The sequence below is a fragment of the Drosophila navojoa genome, chromosome 4 (genome assembly GCF_054131105.1).
Source record: "Drosophila navojoa isolate 15081-1374.11 chromosome 4, UAZ_NAV_1.0, whole genome shotgun sequence".
In the NCBI taxonomy this organism is placed as follows: Eukaryota; Metazoa; Arthropoda; class Insecta; order Diptera; family Drosophilidae; genus Drosophila; species Drosophila navojoa.
Genome location: NC_142892.1, coordinates 25096625 through 25119532, shown reverse-complemented (window position 1 = coordinate 25119532; position 22908 = coordinate 25096625). Strand labels below are relative to the sequence as shown.

At 36.2% G+C, this 22908-nt stretch overlaps 4 protein-coding genes and 1 long non-coding RNA gene across 5 annotated transcripts in view; all 5 read left to right on the top strand.

The window, feature by feature from the left end:
* LOC149091547 (uncharacterized) overlaps positions 1-22908 on the top strand; it is an 83070-nt gene that overhangs the window by 6000 nt on the left and 54162 nt on the right. The window lies entirely within an intron of this gene.
* Positions 6107-7261, top strand: Tom (Twin of m4). Its single transcript, XM_018099797.2, has one exon. The coding sequence runs from the start codon at positions 6174-6176 to the stop codon at positions 6663-6665; it is 492 nt and encodes a 163-aa protein (XP_017955286.1). The 5' UTR covers positions 6107-6173; the 3' UTR covers positions 6666-7261.
* Positions 14988-15933, top strand: Ocho (ocho). Its single transcript, XM_018100278.3, has one exon. It carries the CDS (start codon positions 15079-15081, stop codon positions 15565-15567), a length of 489 nt encoding a protein of 162 aa, XP_017955767.1. The 5' UTR covers positions 14988-15078; the 3' UTR covers positions 15568-15933.
* On the top strand, positions 17367-19820 carry LOC149091548 (uncharacterized; the record flags this gene model as incomplete). Its single annotated transcript, XM_089260115.1, has 2 exons — positions 17367-17435; positions 17508-19820. Coding segments are annotated over 2 exons (2376 nt in total), but the record flags the coding sequence as incomplete, so codon positions are not given.
* LOC108650927 (angio-associated migratory cell protein) lies at positions 20839-22516 on the top strand. The gene is made up of 3 exons (XM_018100267.3): positions 20839-21831; positions 21905-22112; positions 22168-22516. Exons 1-3 carry the CDS (start codon positions 20970-20972, stop codon positions 22379-22381), a joined length of 1284 nt encoding a protein of 427 aa, XP_017955756.1. The 5' UTR covers positions 20839-20969; the 3' UTR covers positions 22382-22516.

Sequence of the window (22908 nt, the reverse complement as noted above, 5' to 3'; positions counted from 1 at the left end):
TGATATGCGACTTTTTAATTATAACGGATTGGAGAGGTTAAATACTGGAATTCGAACGTAGTCATAATAACTCCCGAACTCATCGGTCAACATAGAATTAAATTATGCGTCAATCCGAATTTAACAAAGATGACCAATTTCAACAATACACATGCAGACAAACATTGTTCATGACCGTATATATATGTATGTTAGGATCTAATGTGCTCACGCACACACACACACACACACACACACAGACAGCAAACTGCCCAAAAAATTTCGCTGAACAATAGAAACCCAAATCAATAAAACTGGGCACCGCAGGGGACATTGCTATGGATTAGACAAACGAGTAAAATAAGAGACCGTGCACACGTGTTCACAAAGGAAAGTGGCCGACGCATCTATTGGGATGTTTTGTTCTAAAGAGACCATAGAACAATTTATTTAAAATTTGTTTGTGTTTTTTCAAAAAATGCTTAGGTGGTTTAGATCTCAGTGGTTGTTGATCGAGTCGATAAAACGTATCCATTTACAACCATAATACGCAAACGTTCTAAACTATGGCAAAGTATGGGTGTATTTCTCCAAAAGGCACTTTTTAGCAGTCTTCAGCTAAGATGTTGACTCTGATGATATTAATACTATTCTATAGTATATTCTATATTCTATAGTAGTCTATTCGTGAGAAAAATAACTATCAAGATATATTCTGAACAGCTTCGATTACTATAAGCATTTTAAGAAAGACTAACGCATCATTACGTAGTTAGTATCAATTATATTAGTATTTATGGACAGTAGCTTAAAAACATAATATAAGTAGACGTTTCTTAGCTCATAGTCTGGTTTGATATTAACAAATGGCTACTAAATATGCGACCTCAACTTTTCATACATTGTAGACGTAACAGACACTCCACCGATTTTCCTTACCACCAACAACGTAATTTGATCCCAGTACAAGACCTCGAGCAGCACTTGACAATTAAGATTAAAAGTGGCCGTCGCGATGGCGAAAGATTGAAGTGATATGTTCGTTCGTAAATATCACTTTACAATGGAGCAACAATAGCTGAGATGGAATGGTATCCCAGACGCTGTTATATTTGACAACAGGCGTTACCCGCTTCAGATCTCGTAAAACAAATTTCAACAACCCCAATCAGTGAATACATTTTTCATAAATTAAGTGCCGCAAAATGTAAAGTGAAGGATATTGGTATTCATCAACTATCGATTTTTCATCTTAAACGTTTCCAGACCCCTCGGAGTTGGTACTTACCTTACTTACATGAAGGCTGCTTTACTCATTGGCTCTTTATACTCATTCACGAAATGAAAAAGCATATTAGCGTTGTGTACTTTTCATACTGTTGAACACTATCGTGCCGCTTGTATTTTATTTTCGGAACCATTTAACCGCTATTGTAGTTAGGATCTTAAGATTTTAAATATACCTATCGTAGACTAGATCTGATCTGACAGAATCTCTATGATTTGTAGTTTCATAGACTATAATTTTGAAATATTCTATAAAAGATCTACGCACGCTGGATTGGTAATAAGTATTATACGGTCCGTACCATCCGTCTGCAACAAACTGAATTTTCTTTTGGGTTTTGTATTAATGGAAGCTAAAGATCATTTATATGTTGCTTACATAAGTGCAGTAGAGAGTGCAATCTCATCACATAACTAACGGATCTTAAAGTATTGATCAACTTGAAAGAAAAGATGAACACTATTCTACTTTTGGGTAAAAAAATAACAAGTAAGAAAGCTCTAATCGAAACTGCTCGACTACGAGATCCCCTGAACTTTTCAACCAACAGATATTTCAATGAAAATTCGCTCACACACACATACCCAGGAACTGCTCTTGAGCTGCGAGTTATACAGTGTGGGCAATATTATAAGAATTTATTTGTTACATAAATTCATTTCTAGACGTACAATCTTAATGAAACTTTTAGAATTTAATCAAAATGTTAAAATGTATGTACATTCCACTCCAAGTCTCTAGTACTTGAAAATCAAATACAACAAAAACTGAAATTATATAAAATACACAGAAGTTTACATTTAAAATTTTGAAGCTCTAGCTCTAAAGGTGTAGGAGGTATAATTAGATAACTAGCTTTCGATAAGGTTTTTAATCGATCATAGATAAACTCGATATGCGCGAGACTAATTTCAAGTCTCTAGCACTTATAATTTCTGAGATCGACGCGTTCATACAGACAATCGGACGGACGGACAGACAGACGGACAGGGCTCAATCGACTCGCTGATAAAAAAATAAATATACATTGTGGGGTCTGCCACGCCTCCTTTTGCCTGTTACATACTTCTACACAACCATTATACCCTGATTTCCCATTTTCAGTGGGTTCAGGGTATATTTAAAAATGTACCAGTCATGGAAAACCGTTTGTGACATGTACTTGGAAGATGTGAAGAACTTAGGTAGGTGCAGACACCTACCCCTAAAAGGTTTTTGGGCTAAGTTGTGCCAATTACTTTTTACCTAAGGTACATATAATTTATTTAGGTGGTAAAGTATGTGCGAGTATGTACCAAAGCCTTGTAGACGTCTGGATAAAGTAAGCAGCAGGACGCCGGCGCCACTTTAATTTACGTTTACTGTATTCTCATTGTTTGGGATTCTAAGAAACGCTACAAATGCATCAGATTTTTAAGATTGGTAGTGAGATTTGTCACACTTATTCAACAAAAACGGCTCCGTAGATGCGCCTGTTTGGACGTAGCCACTTAACAAGTAGTATAACAGTTTTAGTCAATTGCCGTTTGATGCCACAGTACTCTATGCATTTTCATAAAAACGCTTCTTCGATAAGTCCAAGTCAATATACACTGTAAATACTTATATGTAATCAGAAGCGGAATTAGATGCGTTGGTTTCCTAATCCAGCCGACTCTCACAGGTGGGGCTATTAGGGAGCTCCAAGCTATTGTGCGCGTTAATAGCGAAGTGGATTGGTATTAATGATAGTTATGATGGACTGCTATTAAAATCGCTTGTCTTGTGGCTTCGCACTAGAAGATATATTATCTAACTTTAACGGCTTGGTCGGAACTATTACGTTCAACACTGCAAAACTAACTCAATGAATATCAAGAATAAATAAAGTAAATCAAGGCTAAATACAAGTAAATTAAAGGTTCATAGCTGGAACCATGGAAAGGGAAATTTAGCATGCATACTCGTGTATACCATACGCAGTACGACTTTTTTTTCGATAAATCATTCGATAACTTTTTGTATCGAGAATAATCGAAAAATTGATTCTGTTTTTTCAGCCTCATTGAAACACTGTTAGACCTGCAAACGTCAGATTTACTGTGTATATACATATGACGAGTACAACCATTTTGTAATTTACAGATTTTGGATATGACGCCCCGTTCGCCACCAATTTGTATAAAACGCGTTTCAAATACTAGAGACTTGTGCTTTGGAATGTTCATACAATTGAACATTATGATTACGTTCTGAAAGTTTCATTAAGATTGTACGTCTAGAAATTAAATTATTCAACAAATAAATTCTCACATTATTGCCCACACGGCAACGCAGCCCAAGCGCAGTCGCTGCTTCCTCCGCAGTTAGCAGAGCTCGTTTTTATACGTGCATGTGTATCTATGAATATGTGCATAAAATAAGTACAGAATGATTAGAATATCAGATTGGAGGGTTCAGGGTATCTCCTAGTCGAGCAGTCTCGACTAGAGCCTTATTACTTGTTCATTTCCTCATTGCATGGTTCCGGTGTATGGAGTTTTTAGTATATACGTACTATATAATCATTGCTGAGCCCAATAACTATCTTATATGCTACTTTCAAAATTATATCGATGTGATATAAAATAATATCTTCATACATATACATATATACTAAAAACTCCATACACCGGACGGAGAACACCATAAAACCAAGCATATTTTTAATCCGTTTTTTCTGTTGAATTTTCCTTTTCTAATGCATTCGGGCTATAGAATTCCGATTGTGTGTTGTTAGGTTTGGTGGCACAGAGTTCCACACGTGCAAGGGTCAGTTTGGAATTTGATCCAGGTAAAAACACCAAACGCATAAAAATATAAAAGAGGTCCAAATGGAAGAAACCCTTAAATTACCCCAAAACGAAATACGGTACGCTTTTCTCTGAGATAGCACGATAAGCAAAATTGAACTCGCTAGCAAATGATCGCGAAAACGGACAATGCACAAATACAACAAAAGTCTGATCAAGGAGTCTGACTAATGACAGAGGTAGAAAAGTTGTTATCTTTGTGTCTTTACCTTGCCTTAATAATAATGAGTTATACATTATATTCTTTAACAATTGTCATAGTGTTGCCTTTTTTTAAGTGAAGGTTTCTAATTTCGCATTAAAAACCTGTTTGTTAAACTTGAATTATTTAATTCTATGAAATCCAAAATTTAATATATTTAATAATATATATATATATATATATATATATATATATATATATATATATATATATATATATATATATATATATATATTACAACCATATATATATTAAAAAATAACTATAGATCCTCAGTGTGATTTAAGTAATTCGTCAAAAAATCTAAAACAAATTTTATTAAAAGAATGCCTAGCGTAAAGCCTTTAAAAAACGACTGTGACGTTTCACATGGAACGTTCAAATAACAATCGGAAGGCCCAGAAATAATTTGCCGACAAATTTTCAGAAAAAATTTGAAGATCAAGGATGCATCACCCGCGTCGCAAATTGTTTACGGACCCACAGAGAGATCCTAAAAATAACAATGACGAGCAAATGTGTGTGCAAACGGTTATGTGTGCACACTACCTGCCACCACGAGAACGTTGTAAGTCCCAAATATCGCGTTAATTCGATTTGACTAACCATCAAAACTCACAACAATCCGGCAGACAAAAACAGGAAACAAGAAGGATCTAGTCCAGACTGTTCGACTAGGAGATACCCTGAACCCTCCAATCTGATATTATAATCATTCTGCATTTATTTTATGCACTCAAACTTATACATACGCTCTGGGCTGCGCTGCAGTGAGCTGCAGTGTGGGCAATATTTTGAGATTTTACTTGTTGAATAATTTCTCTTATAGTAAGACTATCTTCATGAAACTTTCAGAACGTGATCGTATAGCCAAATGAAATGTGAGTGCATTCCAAAGCACAAGTCTCTAGTACCTGAAATATTTTTATTACATATTGAGATCGAAAGGGGCGTGGTATCCAAAATCTGTAAATTATTAAATATTTGTATTCATCAAATATACATACATAGTACAGTAAATTTGAACTTCTCCTGGTCTAAAACTGTTTAAATTAGGCTGTCATAAGAAAAGTAGTTTATCGATTATTCTCGATAAAAATAAATCGGATAAGTTATCGAAAAAATATGACAAGCTCTTACTTAAGGTATACACGAGTAGTATACACGATTAGCTCTTCGCCCTGATCAAGAATGTATATATTTTATGCAGTCTGCTATGCTTCCTTCTGGCTTTTACATACCTTTTCCCATTTTCAATGGGTTCAGGGTATAAAATACGTTACTTTCTACCGACAGGTTACAGAGCTCGGGACGGTATTGGAATTTTCGTATTGTGTTAAAGAAAAGGCCAACAAGTAGGTTTTTCCAAGCGAGATGGCCTGAGAGATATGTATGTATGAGTGCGCACTATTGTTATTCTCGTTCCTACCCTGCTATTTTTCGGATAGTGTGTCCAATTTTAAAATCCTCTGCACTTAGTGTTGGGTATTTACGGACTTGTTACGACTTGTCTGTTCATGTCAGGGCAAGGCACTTCGGAATGTGATTTGGAAATATCATGCTGAGCAGGTAGCGGCGAGCGAGCCAGGAGATAAGAAAGTCGATTTTGAGCAACCCGAAAACTCCAACCAAATATACACTTTCAAAGATCTGGAATATCAGTCTCTCCCTTTCTTTCACTCGGGTCAGTCAATGCGTAAACAACCACCTGCCTCAAGGAAGCATTTTCATTGGCTGCATGAGGAGAGAGCGTTGAGAGAGCACAGAGGTTCAGCTGAGCGCTGATCGTATAAAAGCGGAGCCTTCACTATCTCAAACAGCACAACAGTACAGACCAGCAACGTGACAACATCCTCAATTTAAGTCGCTCTCAATGTCTTTCATCACACGGGAATACAAGTTCGAAACGAGCATCATGATGCAAAAAAAATCTGATCAACATGCAATGGCAATGCTTAGCCTGAAGAAACTTGTCAAACCACTGCTGCGGCTAATGAAGAAGAAGAAGCTAATTCACAAGACCCTGGCCGAGGTGCAGTCCCAGAACGAGATAAACTCATCGCTGGAGGACATGCGTAGAGATTCAGTGACCAGCTGTGACAATACGGCAAACGAGCTGCTCGAACAGAGACTCTACAACGATCTGCGCGAATGCCCCAGCAATGCCGCTATTATCGTCCAACAAGATCAAACGCATTGCATTGTTCCCGTGCATCCTGATCAGACCTTCATCCCGGTCCACTTTGCCCGTACGAGCAGTGGAACATTCTTCTGGACTTCTCTAGATGGGAAGTGCCAACAGCAGCAGCAACATCAACAGGAGTACCAAATGCGAACCAAGTACGATCGCTGGGTTCAGGCCTGAATCTAGTTCGATTAGACAACAACGGGAAGTCAGCTTTAAAGCCAAGTCTAGGGTGATGCTGGTCTTGGTACGGTCGCAATTCTTAGGTGATATTAGCATAGGGTTTTCCCCATTTGTTTCATAGAAGAACCAATCTTCAATCAATATGAATACTTTTAAATTATTGTGATTTCATAGTAGCTTTCTTTCATAGCTATAAGAAAATCATTGTCTTCCATGTTTGTTTATTAGGTTACTTATGTATAGGCTAAGAATCATTGTCTTCCATGTAAAATAGTTTTTAGTGTTAGGCAAATAAATAAATAGACTAACTAAAAAATTAAATCTGTATTCTTATTAATTTAACTTTTAAACAGATTATTTCTCATAAGATAACAAAAAGTGGATAGAACAGGCCCATATATATATCGGGTCCACACTGTAATTGCAATAGATAACGTTATTCTAGTTTGATAAGATATAAAACTAGTTGTTTCGATAAAGAAATTATCCATTAAAGAAAAGAACAGTATTTTAAGTACATTTTACGATTGTTTAAAGAAAAAGATCTATTCGAATATGACTCTTGATCAATAATAAATTTATAGTCAATTTAACTGTTGAACTTGTTATATTATTGAATGTATTCAGAATTGGTGCGTCAATTTATTTATTTATTTATTTATTTATTTATTTATTTATTTCTTAAAGCTATTGACAAAAACGAGAGTCAAATTAAATTTAAAAAAAGAAAAAGCCTAAACAAAGTACAGGATATAATATCAATAGTAACACCGACCCGATGGGGGTATTTTATTTGCCAGTCCGGCCAGCTATGCCCACGTCTCACAGCCATATATGGTCAGTGAAACTAACGATGCTATAAAAAGAAGTGTTAGTAGGAAAACTTAGAAAAAAATGTTAAATGTAAAATAATAAATATTTCTTAAAAATATAAAATAAAAACAAATATATTAAAAAAAAGAAAGAAAAAAATGTGATAAATAAGAATTAGTACAGAAAAAGAAAAAGTAAGGTTTTAAAAGAAATTGCAAGAAAAGTTAATAATAAAAAAAATAAATAAATAGATAAGAAATAGTAAAAAGAAAAGAGTAAAGGAAAAGCACAGAATAGAATGTAGGATAGAATTGAGAAATCACTACACAACATTGACAACGAAAATGTATACCAATGCTTATGCCTGGGCATTGTGAGTGATTTCCCTAAGATGAGCTAATAGCAAACTTTTTAATTTAGGAAGAGAGAGCTCTAAGGAAAAAACGTGATAATATTTATTAAAATTAACACTAAGAACATGAAACGCACTGTGCAAAGAATAATCCCTAGTGCACACCGGTAAATGAAGCGGACGATAGTGTCTAGTTGTTCGGGACGGAACCGAAAAGTTTAGACGACCCAACAAAGAGGACGAATCAATATCACCACTAATCAATTTATGCAGAAAAACAATTCCTAAAATTGTTCTGCGATTGGTTAGCGATGGAAGATCAATAAGCTGGAGCCTACTATGATAAGACGGTAATCGTAAATTACTGTCCCATCGAAGATCCCTTAAGGCAAAGAGAAGAAACTGTTTTTGGACCGATTCAATGCGATCCTGATGCAGTTTATGCTGCGGAGACCAAACAACAGAGCAATACTCTAAGATGGGACGCACAAGCGACGTAAATAAGCGCTTGGTGATAAAAGGATCTTTAAATTCCTTGGACCAACGTTTAATAAAGCCAAGCACACTTTTGGCTTCATTAATGATGGTAGAAATATGAAGATTAAAATTTAGTTTACAATCGAAAGAAACACCAAGATCTTTGATTGTGTGGATGCGTCGCAAGGAAATATTGCTAATTTTATAATCAACAATTAGAGGAACGGTACGACTGAAAGTCATTGTCATACACTTTGAGCAATTTAAGTCAAGCTGGTTTGCCACACACCAAAGTTGAAATGCATTTAGGTCATCTTGAAGGTGATGATGTCCAGTTGCACTGGAGTATGGAAGGCAAAGTTTTACATCGTCAGCATACATAAATATAGTAGAATACGAGATACAACTAGGAAGGTCATTTATAAAAAGGGAAAAGAGTAATGGACCCAAATGGCTACCCTGAGGTACACCAGACGAAACAAAGATAACTTTAGACATAGCTGTTCTGAGCAAGACTCTTTGGGTTCTACCAATTAAATAGGATGAAATCCAAGATACAAGTCTAGGCGAAAATCCTAAGCGTTCAAGCTTAAGAAGTAGTATCTGATGATGTACTGAGTCAAATGCTTTACTGAAGTCAGTATAAATAACATCCGTTTGCATTTTTTTAGAAAAACCATCATTGACAAGCGAAGTGAATTCAAGTAAATTAGTGGACGTTGATCGATTTTGAACAAAACCATGTTGAGATGGTTGAATAATCGATTTGCAAAAATGCTGCAAGGCCGATGTTATAATTTTCTCAAATAACTTCGGAATGACAGATAATTTCGCAATGCCTCTATAGTTGGAAATATCAGATCTTCCACCTTTTTTGTATAAGGGAATGATGAAAGATTCTTTCCATATTGAAGGGAACACAGCAGTATCCAAGGACAAGTTAAACAATTTTAGTAATTGTGACTGAAGAGAAACACTGCACTCTTTAATCACACAACTAGGAATATTGTCGGCACCGGGAGAGAAAGATGATTTCAACGTCCTAATGGCCGCAGCCAGAGAGGCTGCAGTAACTTTGGGAATATTTATAGACCCATATTCAGAAAGAGGATATGGATATGAGTTGTTGTAGAGATTAGCAGAAGAATAAGTTGATTGAAAAAAATCAGCAAATAGATCAGAGGAATCCTGGTCATTGCAAGTTTTTTCACCACCAAGGGCAAATGAGGACGGCAAACCAGAAGATTTACGCTTCAAATTTACAAATGAATAAAATTGCTTGGGATCTCGAGCAAACTGACGTTTGCAACGTATAAGATAATTCTCATAACAGCTAGAATTTAAAAGATTGAAGTTTGACTTGGCAATGGAATATTTTGACCAATCAACACTTGAACCAGACTTTTTATAATTTTTAAAACATTTAGTTTTAATGTTTCTCAAGTTCAAAAGAGTCTTGGTAAACCAAGGTGGCTTATTTGAAACTGGCGAAATACGGCAGAGAGGGACACAAACATCCAGAATAGAGTTTAAGGTAGAGTAAAAAAACGATGCTGCCAAATTAATATCATTCGACTCATATAAAGTAGACCAGTCTGTTGAATTAATTAATTCATTAAGCAAAATAAAATCGCATTTACGATAACAGCGACATGGATAAGAAGGCAAAGGAGTATAATTGGGATGATTATCGACAGCTAATAATACTTCTAAAGTGGGGTGATGTATATCCTCAGGTATACAGAATGGAGTCGTTCTCACGACATTTAAGAGCGAATCGTGATTAGTAAACACCAAATCAAGTGTGCGATTTAGGTGATTAGAAATAGAGTTAATTTGAAACAGAGACAGGTTAAACAATTCATCAAAAAGACAGTGATCAATTGTCGGAATTAAGTAATTCGTATTACAAGTTGCTAACCAAGAAGTGTTGGGAATGTTAAAATCCCCCAACACAAGAAGCAAGTCTGTATCATTCACATGCTCATAAACCTCTTTAATACAATTAATGTGATGAGCATAAACTTGTAAATCAGAAGAGGGAGGGATATAAGAACATGTGATAAACAGTGAGCGCGATGGGAGAGTTAATTTAACCCCTAAAATCTCCGCATCATGAAGGGACGAAAAGGTAAACACATCAGAGAGTATACTGGATTTAACCGCAATTAGCACTCCACCCCCTCTGCGCATTGAACGATCAAGTCTAAAAATAGTGAAATTATTTGAAAGTATTTCACTATTATGAATATTATTACTTAGCCACGTTTCAGTAAATGCAATAATATCATATTGTACACTAAAACTGTGTAAGAATAAACTATTAAGTTTAGAATTCAAGCCGCGTACATTTTGATAAAGCAGAGACAGCTGAGAAGAAGATAGGAAAGAATTTAGTTTTTTGGTACAGTGTTAGATGACGATTGCACCGAAGGTAGATTTACAGCAGTAGGAGTAGATTTATTACGATTTTTAGGTCTAAATTCATGAACTACCACATGAGGTGGCCAGAAATTTGGATCACATAAAGTTTTAAAATGTTCTATCGGCACATTTATTTTAAAAGAGGCAATTTCGCGCGGAGCTGCGAAGCTAAACTTCGATATAAAAACCTTAGCCGAAGTCTTGCTTGCTATAAAAGCAGTTACCGCCTCACAGGTCGTATCTGATGAAAGCCTAGATAAGAAAACTTGCTTTCGAGGAGAGACGACTGATAAGGATATGCCGGGAGTGGCTGAATTATTAACACCCGTGGCTTGAACAGCAATTGGAGAAGATTCCAATTTTTGAACAGAAACCTGAGTATCAATAGCAGCCTCAACAGAAGAACCAATAGCTTCAGGAACAGGTGATATAGGATCGAGCGAATTAGGAGCGGATGACAAAACTGAAGCGCAAGGTGAGGGAGGGGCAAGCGAATTAGGTGACGGTGTTGGTACAGAGGGAGGTACCAACAACGATAAAGACTCCAAATGAGATAGGGGACTCTCGAAATTAAACTGGGATAGTATTTCTTCAGCAGCAGCCATATCACTGGATAACTGCTTAGAAATCTTTTTCAGTTTTAAAAACTGAGCCCTTACAGCGCTGTACATTTTAGAAAAGTTGATCTGTCTTTCTAAGCAAATCGGACAAGACCAGCGTACACCCCCACTACCAATTTTTACCGTGGACATAATCTTGTCGTAATCACGACCAGTGAGACCTGCACATTTAATATGCATCATATTATCGCACAACCAGCAATTGACAAATTGCGCTTGTGCAGAGTCCACTGCCTGCCTGAACGTACAAGATTTTTTGCAACAGCTCATATTGGCAATTGGGATTACAGTAGAAATTAAAGAAAAGCAACAGAAATAAAAACAAAGAGAGTAAAATATGCTGACAGAGCGAGTCCAACAACAACCAGCCGTTGAAGAGTAGAACGAATGATTATGTTGAGAGAGATAATCAACAACAAAAACAGACGTTACAGAGCGTAACTAAAGAAACACAGAGAGTTATTTGCACAGCACGACGACCGAAATCGAGAGAGCAAGTAAGCTCACACGCACACTAACAAACGTGTAGAGAGTAAAGTCAGGGAGCAAAGTGCAAACTAAATGTAAATAAGACGCTGCACCAAACTTCAAAAAGATTAAACAACAATTTTAAAAGAAAACACAGCAAACCACGGATCAAACCTTGCACAGGAATATTACAAAACCGACCGCAGTTGTGTGAACAATTAATAAAAATGAATTAATTAAAAAATCAGGCAAATTTGCGGAGCAGAAAACAAAAGCGACCGCACACTCTCATCCCCGAATGAATAAAACTCAGATTAAAAGTCACCACCTTATAAAAACTTTAGTTTGCATTTAAGAATTTGTCATTAGATTCAATGAAAAATCATAAATGAATTATTCCACCAAATTTTTAATTACACCATTTACGATTCAGCTCTAACGGAATAATATTCCACCGAAAATGCATAAATTCAAATAAATTTTAATTACTGAATCCACGCAATACTGTAGAAAATATAGGTTATTTTATTGATATTGAAGAACTACCACCAGTAATTGATTTTAATTTAATAGCTCTCAAACGCTAGAAGATGTTGTTTGTTTTAACGCATGTATGTATGTATGTGTTAAATGATAAGATATTCAAGTATTTGTTATACCCTGAACCCATTGAAAATGGGAAATCAGGGTATAATGGTTTTGTTGAAATGTATGTAACAGACAGAAGGCGGTGTGGCAGACCCCACAAAGAATATATATTTTCTTGATCAGGGCTGAGTCAATTTGGCCCTGTCCGTCTGTCTGTCCGTCCGTCCGTTTGTCTGAATGAACGCGTCGATCTCAGAAGATATTAGAGCTAGAGACATCAAATTCGTTTTCCTAGCTTCGTGTATATCACGCGCATATCGAGTTTATCACTAAAAATCGATAACAGCTCCAGATATTTTAATATCGATTAAAAACCTTATCGGGAGTTACTTATTTCATTATATCTTCTATATCTTTAGAGCTAGAGCTTCCAAATTTTAAATGTAGACTTAAGTGTATTTTATATAATTTCGATTTTGGTTATAATTTACCACATCCCCCCACCCTAAATTCACCCGCTCACCCCCATGTTTGTAAAAGGTGTATTTCAAGTACTAGAGACTTGTGCTTATGATTACGTTCTAAAAGTTTCATTAAGATTGTACGTCTAGAAATTAAATAAACTCGTATTATATTGCCCAGCAGCGCAGCCCAATCGCAGTCGCTGCTCACTGCGCAGTTAGTATAGCAGTAGAGTAGAATATCAGATTGAAGGGTTCAGGGTAACTCCTAGTCGAGCAGTCTCGACTAGAGTTTTCTTACTTGTTGTACTTGTATTTGTTGAGCATTGAATAATAGCGCTATTTTACATACAGATTGTATAGTATTAAACATGTCCTGGTATGTCTGTGGAAGTTTATCTGAAAAAATCGAGAGTACATATTCCTTGTACATATACTGTATAGCTTATACTCAGTCGGACGGGCATTGCTATATACTCCGTCACTTCATAAAATGTTTGTAAAATAGTTTTCTAACTACAAGTTAAACACATTGACAATGACTTAGACTTCAATGTTGTGAAAGTAATGTGTTTTTATTACAAATATGCAAATACATTTACAAATCTTAGTTCATTTGTTACCTGCATTCGCTATAAAACCTCAGCAAGGGCCACCAAAATTATATCAGAATAACAAATAACTGATCCGAGACCTTTTCTTGGCTACCTGTTCCTTCGCCCTTGAGCTGAAAACCTGTTCTCGATCCAAAACATGTTACTGCTAGTGCATTGTCAACGGTTGTTTTGCTTTATTTGATAACTCTTAAGCAGTGCCAGAACATTCTCATATTTCATTGAAGCAGGTAAGAAATGACCCTAACCCCTGACCCATTCAATCCGGAATCTAGTTGTCTTATATGACTTGCACGATCCGTACGTATACTGTGTTTTTTATACCCTGAACCTAAAATGGAAAATCGGGGTATAATGATTTTGTTCAAATGTGTATCGACTTAGCCTTTCAGAAGATATAAGAGGAAGGGACGTGGTCCGTGCATATCACACATAAATCGACAACTACTCCCATTTTGTTATCCCTACACCTTCTCAACTGAGTGTCCAAATTTTAAATATAGATTTTTATGTATTTTATAGAATATTATTATTTAAATAAAAATTAGTTTAATGAATGCATTCTTATTCGTTAAAAATGAACATATCATTGTTTAATAAGCTTACACACGTACATCTATGTCTACAAGATATCGCCTATATAAATTAGTCGACTTAATAGTATTACCATAAAGTAGGATAGAACAAGTACGAAGGCTCTAGTCGAGACTGCTCGAGGAGATACCCTGAGCCCTTCGAGCAACTGAGATTTTAATAATAATTCGCACATACAGACACACACACGCATACAAACAAACACGCACACACAGGCGACTGCTCTTGGGCTGCGTTGCAGTGTTGGAATATTTTTTTGAGAATTTATTTGTTGAATAATTTAATTTCTAAACGTACGATCCTAATGAAACCTTCAGAACGTTATCATAATGTTCATATGTACATATGTATACACCGAAGCATTTTACAAATACGGAGGTGAGGGGGTGGATATAGGGATGGGGGGTAAATTTTAACAATTATCGAAATTGTATAAAATGAATCTTAATATATGTTTTCAATTTTGATACTCTAGTTTTAAAGATGTGGGAGATATAATTTTATAACTGATTTTCGATAGGGTTTTTTATCGATAACAAAATAAAGGGATGAGTTTTCAATCAAATAATTAAATTAAATAATTAATATGACATTCAACAAATTCGAAGGAATACATAAATAGATCAGTAAATCAGTTGTAAAAAGCCTACGAATCTAGGTAATTGTAACAGATTTGAATTTGAAAATGGTTAAGTTATTTATTTCTCACGCATAAAGGTTTCAGGATAATGACCTAGAGAGACGAGGCGAGAGATTCTCACGCTTCTAGTCCTTTTTAGGACTCTAACCTGCGAGCGTTGGGTATTTCAAATCACTGCCCAAACGTGAGAATCTTCTAATATTCCACCTGGCGACCATCAGCATCTGTGATTGGCTGAACCGCTTTGAGACACTCAAAGAGAGAAACTGTATAAATAGGGTAGACACGTTAGAGACAGCATCATAAACAGATTGACTACCGCACCGGCAACACTCACAACATTTACTCAAGGCAACGCAATGTCGAAGATGTCAGCTACAAATAAACAACAACTCAACTTCAGCAACAATAAGAAAAAGATTATGGTTTATTCGCACAAATCGAAAGTCTCTCCTACACGCCGACTCACAAATATAGTGAAGCCCTTGATCAGACATCTCTTCAAGGTAAAGGCAAAGCAGCCAAAGCGAAGCTCCTACATCGCATCAGAGGAAAAGGAGATAGAGTTCGACTGGCTAAACAATGACATGGATAATATGTCAAACGAGCATCTAGAGAGGCGACTTATTGATGAGATCAGGCAGTGTGCCAAGGAGGACGCCATAATCGTTTACGACAAAAACGGATCCGGCGAGCTTCACACGTTCGATCAAGAGGACTACTATGTGCCCGTGCACTTTGCACGAACCCATGGCGATACATTCTTCTGGACTTCATTTCAACCCAGCCACCAGGTGAAGCCCTATGACATTGAGTGGCACTTTCACGATCGTTGGGCACAGGCGTGAAGGACACATTTCTGAAACATCTGGGTTCTAGCTTTTTCAAGTCTGGGTACGACTTTAGCAGGTTTCGAAATCAAGACTTTGCCTGTCTTCGGGATCAAATTTTCTGGATCTTCGATCTTGGCCACCTCAGGATCTTATCTGGGGTAGGCAGACATATTCGTAGGGGTAATCGAATTGCTTTGCATTATAAATGGAATTTAAAATGCTTAAAGCGTCATCAAAATTCATTCACTATGGCACGACATAAGCAATTTGTTCTTTTACTAGCATAAAAGTATTTAATTTGCATAGGACTGTAAAGTGAACGTGGGTAGTACAGTTGAAAACAAGATACAGTATCAATAAAACATATTATTTGAAATACTATTCCAAATTGTATTTATTATATCATATTTTTATACCCTTAATCCATTGATACCATTAATCCATTATACCCTTAATCCGTTAAAACGGGAAATCGGGGTACAATGGTTTTGTTGAAATGCATGTAACAGACAGAGGGATCTTGATCAGAGCGACGAGCTGAGTCGATTTGGCCCTATCCGTCTGCCCGTACGTATGAACGGGTTTAGAAATTCTGAGTAAACTCTCATTTATCACAACGATACTAAATTGAATTTATTTTTTAAATATAACAGAAAACGTCGATTTTGCGATTTTACATTAAGATATCTCAAATCTTTTTATTACATCTGCGTTTCCTTCACTTTTTCAATATCTCTTTGAAAACAAAAGTATATTGACTACAAAATCTTTCAAATAAAAATTTAATCAAAAAGTTATCAATATATTTATTTTTTCACACTAAAAGCCGAATTACTCAAAATTTATGGAAGACTTAAACGAGCAACATCGTTGACTGTAGTAACTCGTTTCAAAATAGTATATATGCTATTTCTATTTCCAAACCGCATCGAGTCCGAATAATATATATACTTCTGAATACGCTTGAAAACATGTTGCCATTTGCGGTCGTCGCTGGGTACTGATTTGTTGGTCAGAAATACGTCGGCCCTATTAAAATACAAGCCTCGGTATCAGAACTCTCCAGCGAACATCGCATAAATTGAGATAGGCAAAATATAAAAGAAACCTTATATAAATGGACCTATCAATTATGTGCTGAACGGGTTTTGTTATCAAGAAATATGTTCATATGCTCATAGACGAACTGAATAATGCACCCATATAAGCGGCTACTCTGTGTCTGCTTACACACACTCGCCGACACACACACATATGTGTACACTCATATTTGTATGTATGCATTTGTTCATTCATGCATTCGTATCGCTCTTATCATTAAAGTCTTGATTTGTATGTATACACAGACTTCCTGTTGAAGCCCAATATACCTGTTGAAAATGGAAATACTGGCTATATTGGGTCTTTGAAAATGTATGTCAAGCCTAACAAAATTAATAAGTATTCTTTCTATTAACTTGAAATATTTATATCATATCAAGTTCAATTAAATAATTCTTTGTCAATAATAATAATAATTATTATTCAATAAAATATGTAGAACATATGGTCTTAATGATAACACTTGAGAAACCGGAGAAAAATACTCGGAGACATACTCATTGATTGTGGCTATGTTAACTTAAATTTAAATATTGTAATTACTTTAAGTGAAGATCGGACGATCTTTAGGGTATTTCTTATATACACATGGACTCCCAAATAGAACATTGTGCACTTTATGGCAAAAGTATAATTATTACGCTCTGATGATTTCTGTTTTTTATTGGTAATCAATTATATAAAAAGAATGATGTAAGTGAATAACAAAACTACATTCAGTATTCAGAACAGTGGCGAAAAGTGCAGTTGCATTCAGAATAAGAAGTTGGCAACCGAACATGGTAATGGGACTAAGCTTTGTCAAATGCAAACAAAATATTCCTATAATTCTATTTTCAATTATCTTATTGCAGGCAAATGCATTTCAAATGCTCTTAATCATTTCAGCTTTTCATTCTAACAAACTGTTTGTAAATGTAAAATTAATGGTAGCACTATCAGACATGGATGCGTCGGAAATGGAAAAATTTGAATATTGCGTTAAAATACTTATTATTTGCTATTGTACACATGATAATCCTGCTGATTACAACGTGGACGATACAGACGATCGTTATGATTACTATTTAAGGAAAAACGGCTGCATTAAAGAAGACCTAACTGGACAAGACAACGCTACATTTTGGAAATATGTTCGTGAATGGCAACATGACGTTGAGGAGATAATGTTGGATCTTAATATACTTTCAATTTCCGAAGTATTTGATCATGGAAATAGTATAAAAATCGATTTAACCTTGTATTTCCACATACCTAAAGTAGTTATATGCGATCGGAAGAAAATGTTTGAAAAAACGACATCTTCTATTATAACGACGACAAAAACAACAACTATTACCACTACTTTAACAACCACAACATCTACAACGACCACAACAACAACAACCACGGAGCCAACAACAACAGAAATCATTGAGCATGGACCGCAATGTAACGAGAGTGATCCAAAGGGAAAATGGATCATGGAACAGACAGAATTAGGACGTAAATTGCCTACACTGGTCTCCAGACTTCCGAATGTCATGGTAAAGCTGAACGTATTATTGAATCGGAATTGTTGTCCATATCCTATTATTCGTGATAGAGTCGAGATAATTAATGATATCGTCGACCTTTTAATACAATTGTTCTGTGTCCCGTATACTGAACGAGCAAAATCCACAGGCTATGCATTACTTGATATAGAAAATTTAATGACAAGACTAGGCCAACTAAACCTACATGCACCTCAAAATAATCGTTTCAATTGCAGTTGCTGCAGCGACTGGGAAGTTGCTGTTAAAGGTGTAACCGAAAGATTTAGGAAAACATTAATATCCATAGTTCCAGACTATGTTTCAATCATTTCGATATTTAATTCACTAAGTGGAAACCAAAATAATCTAGTGAAAAATTCTAAAATAGCCGAAGATAACCTCTCCGCGATCGCAAGAATAATCGATAATAATAATAATGAAGTCAAGTGCTGTAATATCACATATAGCAACGTTTCACTGATCGATAAAATAGAATTCAATAATTTCAATAATGTTTCAAGTCAGCAGCTGCACGAAACTCTTATGACCTTTAATGTTTTTATAGAAAACACACAAAATGCCATCCATAATGTGGAGTCCAAAATTACAAAATTTATTGCGTTTTGTGAAGGAAAGCGATTGGAAAATGAGCAGAAAAAGTTGCAAATGAATTTCACAAAAACTAAAGTAAATCAACTAGAAGAAAAAATTAAAAATTTTGCATTTAATGTCCAAAATTCACTCGATAAAGCTGGTAAAGTCGAGTTGCAGCTTCATGAATCGGTTGACAAGGGGCAGCAAAATGTAGAGATCTTTAAGGCGCGACTGAAAAGTTTATTAAATGAAGCGCACCAAAGACAAATAGAGGCCCAGGAAAAAAGATCCACATTTAATTTAATGAAAAGAAACGCTCTGACTGCCTGTTTGAAAAATATAAATGAAATAAGTAACTTGAAGCCACTGAGCCTAGTCCTTAACCAGAGCTCCGTTTCATTCATAAATTGGCAGCAGAAATTAACAATCTCCCAAGAAATCGTAAGTGACAAATCGAAAAAATTAAGAAATAAATTGAACGAAAAATTGGAGGAGTGGGAATCGAGTGGGAAATTCCAATACAATTCAAGTGCAAACAAGCAATTTACTATCGTTATTTATGCTATGCAAAGTGAATTAACGGAGCTATACAATAACATTATAGGTGTTAGCGGATTACAAGATGCAGAGTCCAAGAAGATTAGCAGCCTTTTGGTAAAAATGGAGGATATGCTGGCAAAAGAGTGGAGCAATATGGAACAAAATGATGTACTCGATGCCAAAATCAAAAAATTTACTGAACAAATTTTATACGATTTCGAAAAAAAAATAAACGCATCATCCATGGGAGCATTGAATGAGCTTTATAGTAAGTTGGAATATCTAGAAACCAACTTCAGTGACATCAAAAGCAAAACTACTTTTATGGAAAATGACATGCTAAAGAAAGTTATAAACATTCAGTATATTTTCAAGGAGCTTAACGAGAAGCTAATTCATGCGGACATTGGGGTCAATAAATGTTTGTCGGATTGTGATTGGGGGGATATGCCGTCCTTAGATAGCCTAGAGGCACGTATTGAGGCACTTGAAGAAAAATTAAATATTTAATTACTTGTTTTTTTTTTTTTTAAGTACATTTAACACCTTGTTTTTTAATCAAATTACGTTATAAAAAAGTGTTGGGCCATTATTATTCATTTAAGATAACAGGGCACAGTAGTCCTTTTCAATTTAAAACTAATCATTGCAAATTGACTTGTATTAAAGTATAATAAGTATGTGGGGAAACCGTTATATAAAAGTCTTATTAAAAATTAACTTTAAAACTACATCTCAAAAGTTATTTTATTATTATCATCGAATATCAATTATCAATATCCAATATCATTATCCTCAACCAAACATACATCAATTGGAGAAACATTTTCAAAATGCATAAGTGAAATATTAGATCACGAGCTATGACGGATATATCTACGCCCATCGGGGGCGTCGCAAACTCTATCTCCTAGAGTTTTAAAGGTTTAAAGTTTTGAATGAGCAAATGCTATGATTCTATAATGACATGAGGATCTGAGGATATAGTTATTTTTCAAATTCTGCTATATTTTCGACACTATTGATGCTAGGGACCTCAAATTTTTTTTTATACACTCGAGCTGACCTCTCAAGACCAAAAAGCTTTCTTGGATATATATATATTCGCCCATAGGGGGCGTGGCAAACCGCAAGAGCCTATATCTCCTAAACTATGAGCTAGAAGCTTAAAATTCGGATAGTTAAGTTACTAGTAGCCTCCTCTCCAATGGGCGTAGATATACCTGAAATAGCTCGTGATGTTGGGTGGTCGTCGCGGATCTATGTACATTCCAATTTGTGCTTGCATTACAAAACCAATATACTAATTTACTTTCGTGAATGAGTATAATTACACTTTGCTGATCACGTCCAAAATGTCATAAACATCTAATTCGAACCTTGTATCAATTTATAAATGTGAATTCTCGCCTAAGTTTAGAAAATAAAATTCTAGGTTCATCATAAACAAATTTTGTACAACAAATTTCTTTCTTTTTTCGCTTGTAACACATTTTTAAAAATACCGCCAGACTCAGGCTCATTTAGGTAATTTCCAGTGCGCAAGAGTTGGCAGGTCCGATAGCAGAAACAGCTGAGTGTGCTAACACGTGTGCATTACTTGTATAGATTTCTTTATTTATTGAATTGTGTAAAGGACAAACAAGAACAAATAAATCATACAAAATGCGTCAAAACACACCACCACATCGTCCCGACTTCGATTATGAAAATGACGAATTTCTGGAGGAAATCGAATTAGATGGCGATCCACCGGCAGATGATGATGATGAACTGGAAATGGAGGAGGTGACTTTATCGCAGTTAGAGGCTCGTTTGGGAATGCAGAGCGATTCGGACGACGCAATGGATGGAAATGAGGACGAAGAGGAAGAAAATCGCATTGCAGCCATCAGGGATGATGCGTTGATTACTTTTAGGAAGCACACAGCCCCCGTCTTCGGTTGTCATCTGCACCCGCGACTCGATTGGGCTGTGACCGGCAGCGAGGACGACCGGGCCTATGTGTGGGACACCAATAACGGCGAGGTGTTGTTCGAGATAACTGACCATAAGGACACGGTCACTGAAACGCATTTCAGTCACGACGGTTGCTATTTGGCGACAGGCGACATATCCGGCGAGCTGTTTGTGTTCAAATTGAACGAATCGCAAGACGATCGCTCGATTCTGTACAAGGTTTGGGAGTACTCCATGCTCGATATGGCCTGGATGTTCTGGCATCGTGCCGCTAACGTCCTCCTAGCCGGCAGCGATAGCGGCGAAGTGTACGTCTGGCGTATTCCCAGCGGCGAATGCAAAATTCTGCCTGGACATTCGGCGCGCTGCGAAGCCGGCGATTTAAGTGGCGATGGCAAGAAGCTACTCACTGCGTACACTGATGGTGTAGTCAAGCTGTGGGATATAAAAACATGCCAGGTTCTGATGGAGGTCAACAATCAACATCCACTTGGCTTTGGAGAAGTCAGCCATATCGTGGTCGCATGTGAACAGAACTCGCCATTCTACTTATGTGCTGAGGGCGGTGGTTAGTAACTCAAGTTCTCAAATCCTTATCCGTACATGATACGAAATCAATAACAAAAACTGTGACTTTGTAGGTAAATTACTCTTCTGCACTAACAATGGACCGGTGAATGTTATACAGTCCGAGCATCTCATTGAATGCGTTGCATTTGCGCCTTCAACGACAGATCTGAAGCTTTTAGCATGCGGCTCGTTGGAAGGGCAAATTTCCATTTGGGACTATTCAAAATACGCCCTTCGCACGGTCTGCGAAAGCCCCGTGCCATTTGATGGAATTCTTCGGTACATTTTTTAGCATATACATATGAACAAACTAATCAAACTGTAATTATTTCAGACTGAAATGGCTAAATGACTATACTTTGCTGGCCGCCACCGCACAGGGAAAACTGAATGCGTTTGATGCACGCACTGGCTCGCTTAAATTTACACTGACTGGCCACTTATATCATATATATGAATGCGCTTTTAAATGCGAGGAAAATTGTTTATTGACCGTTTCAGAGGACAATACAGCTAAAGTTTTTAAGCTACCACATTTGGGTGAATAGATATTAGTTCAAAGGTGTCAACTACAATAAGTAATTATTCAATAAGATTCTTGTATATACACTAGATATGTATGGAAGTGTGCTCTGAGTGCAGCATCAGCAAAATTACAAATGCATTGTATTAATCTCAATGAAGACCAGCTGTTTACTTAAATTCGAGATAAGATTTTAGCACCGTGACGTACTTTTATGGCAAAAATTATTATTATTATTATTATTTATTTATTAGATAATATATAAAAAAATATAAATCTAAAAATTATTAAACGTGCTAGCTACGAGGGCCATCGACGTGAATGTTGGAAGTTAAATTGGATGAAAAATATTACAAAGATTTATAAACTTAACAATTAAATTAATATTTACAGCTGTAGGTTCGCTAAGTAGTGTGGTAGGAGGTGTGTTGCCGAAGAGTCTTATCCTCTCCCGTTGGTAGGTTGGGCATTGGTCAAGTATATGGTCTACCGTTTTACGTGTGTTGCTGTTGTTGTTACAGCTGCAAAGAGGAGGCGCAGAGCCCGTAAGTA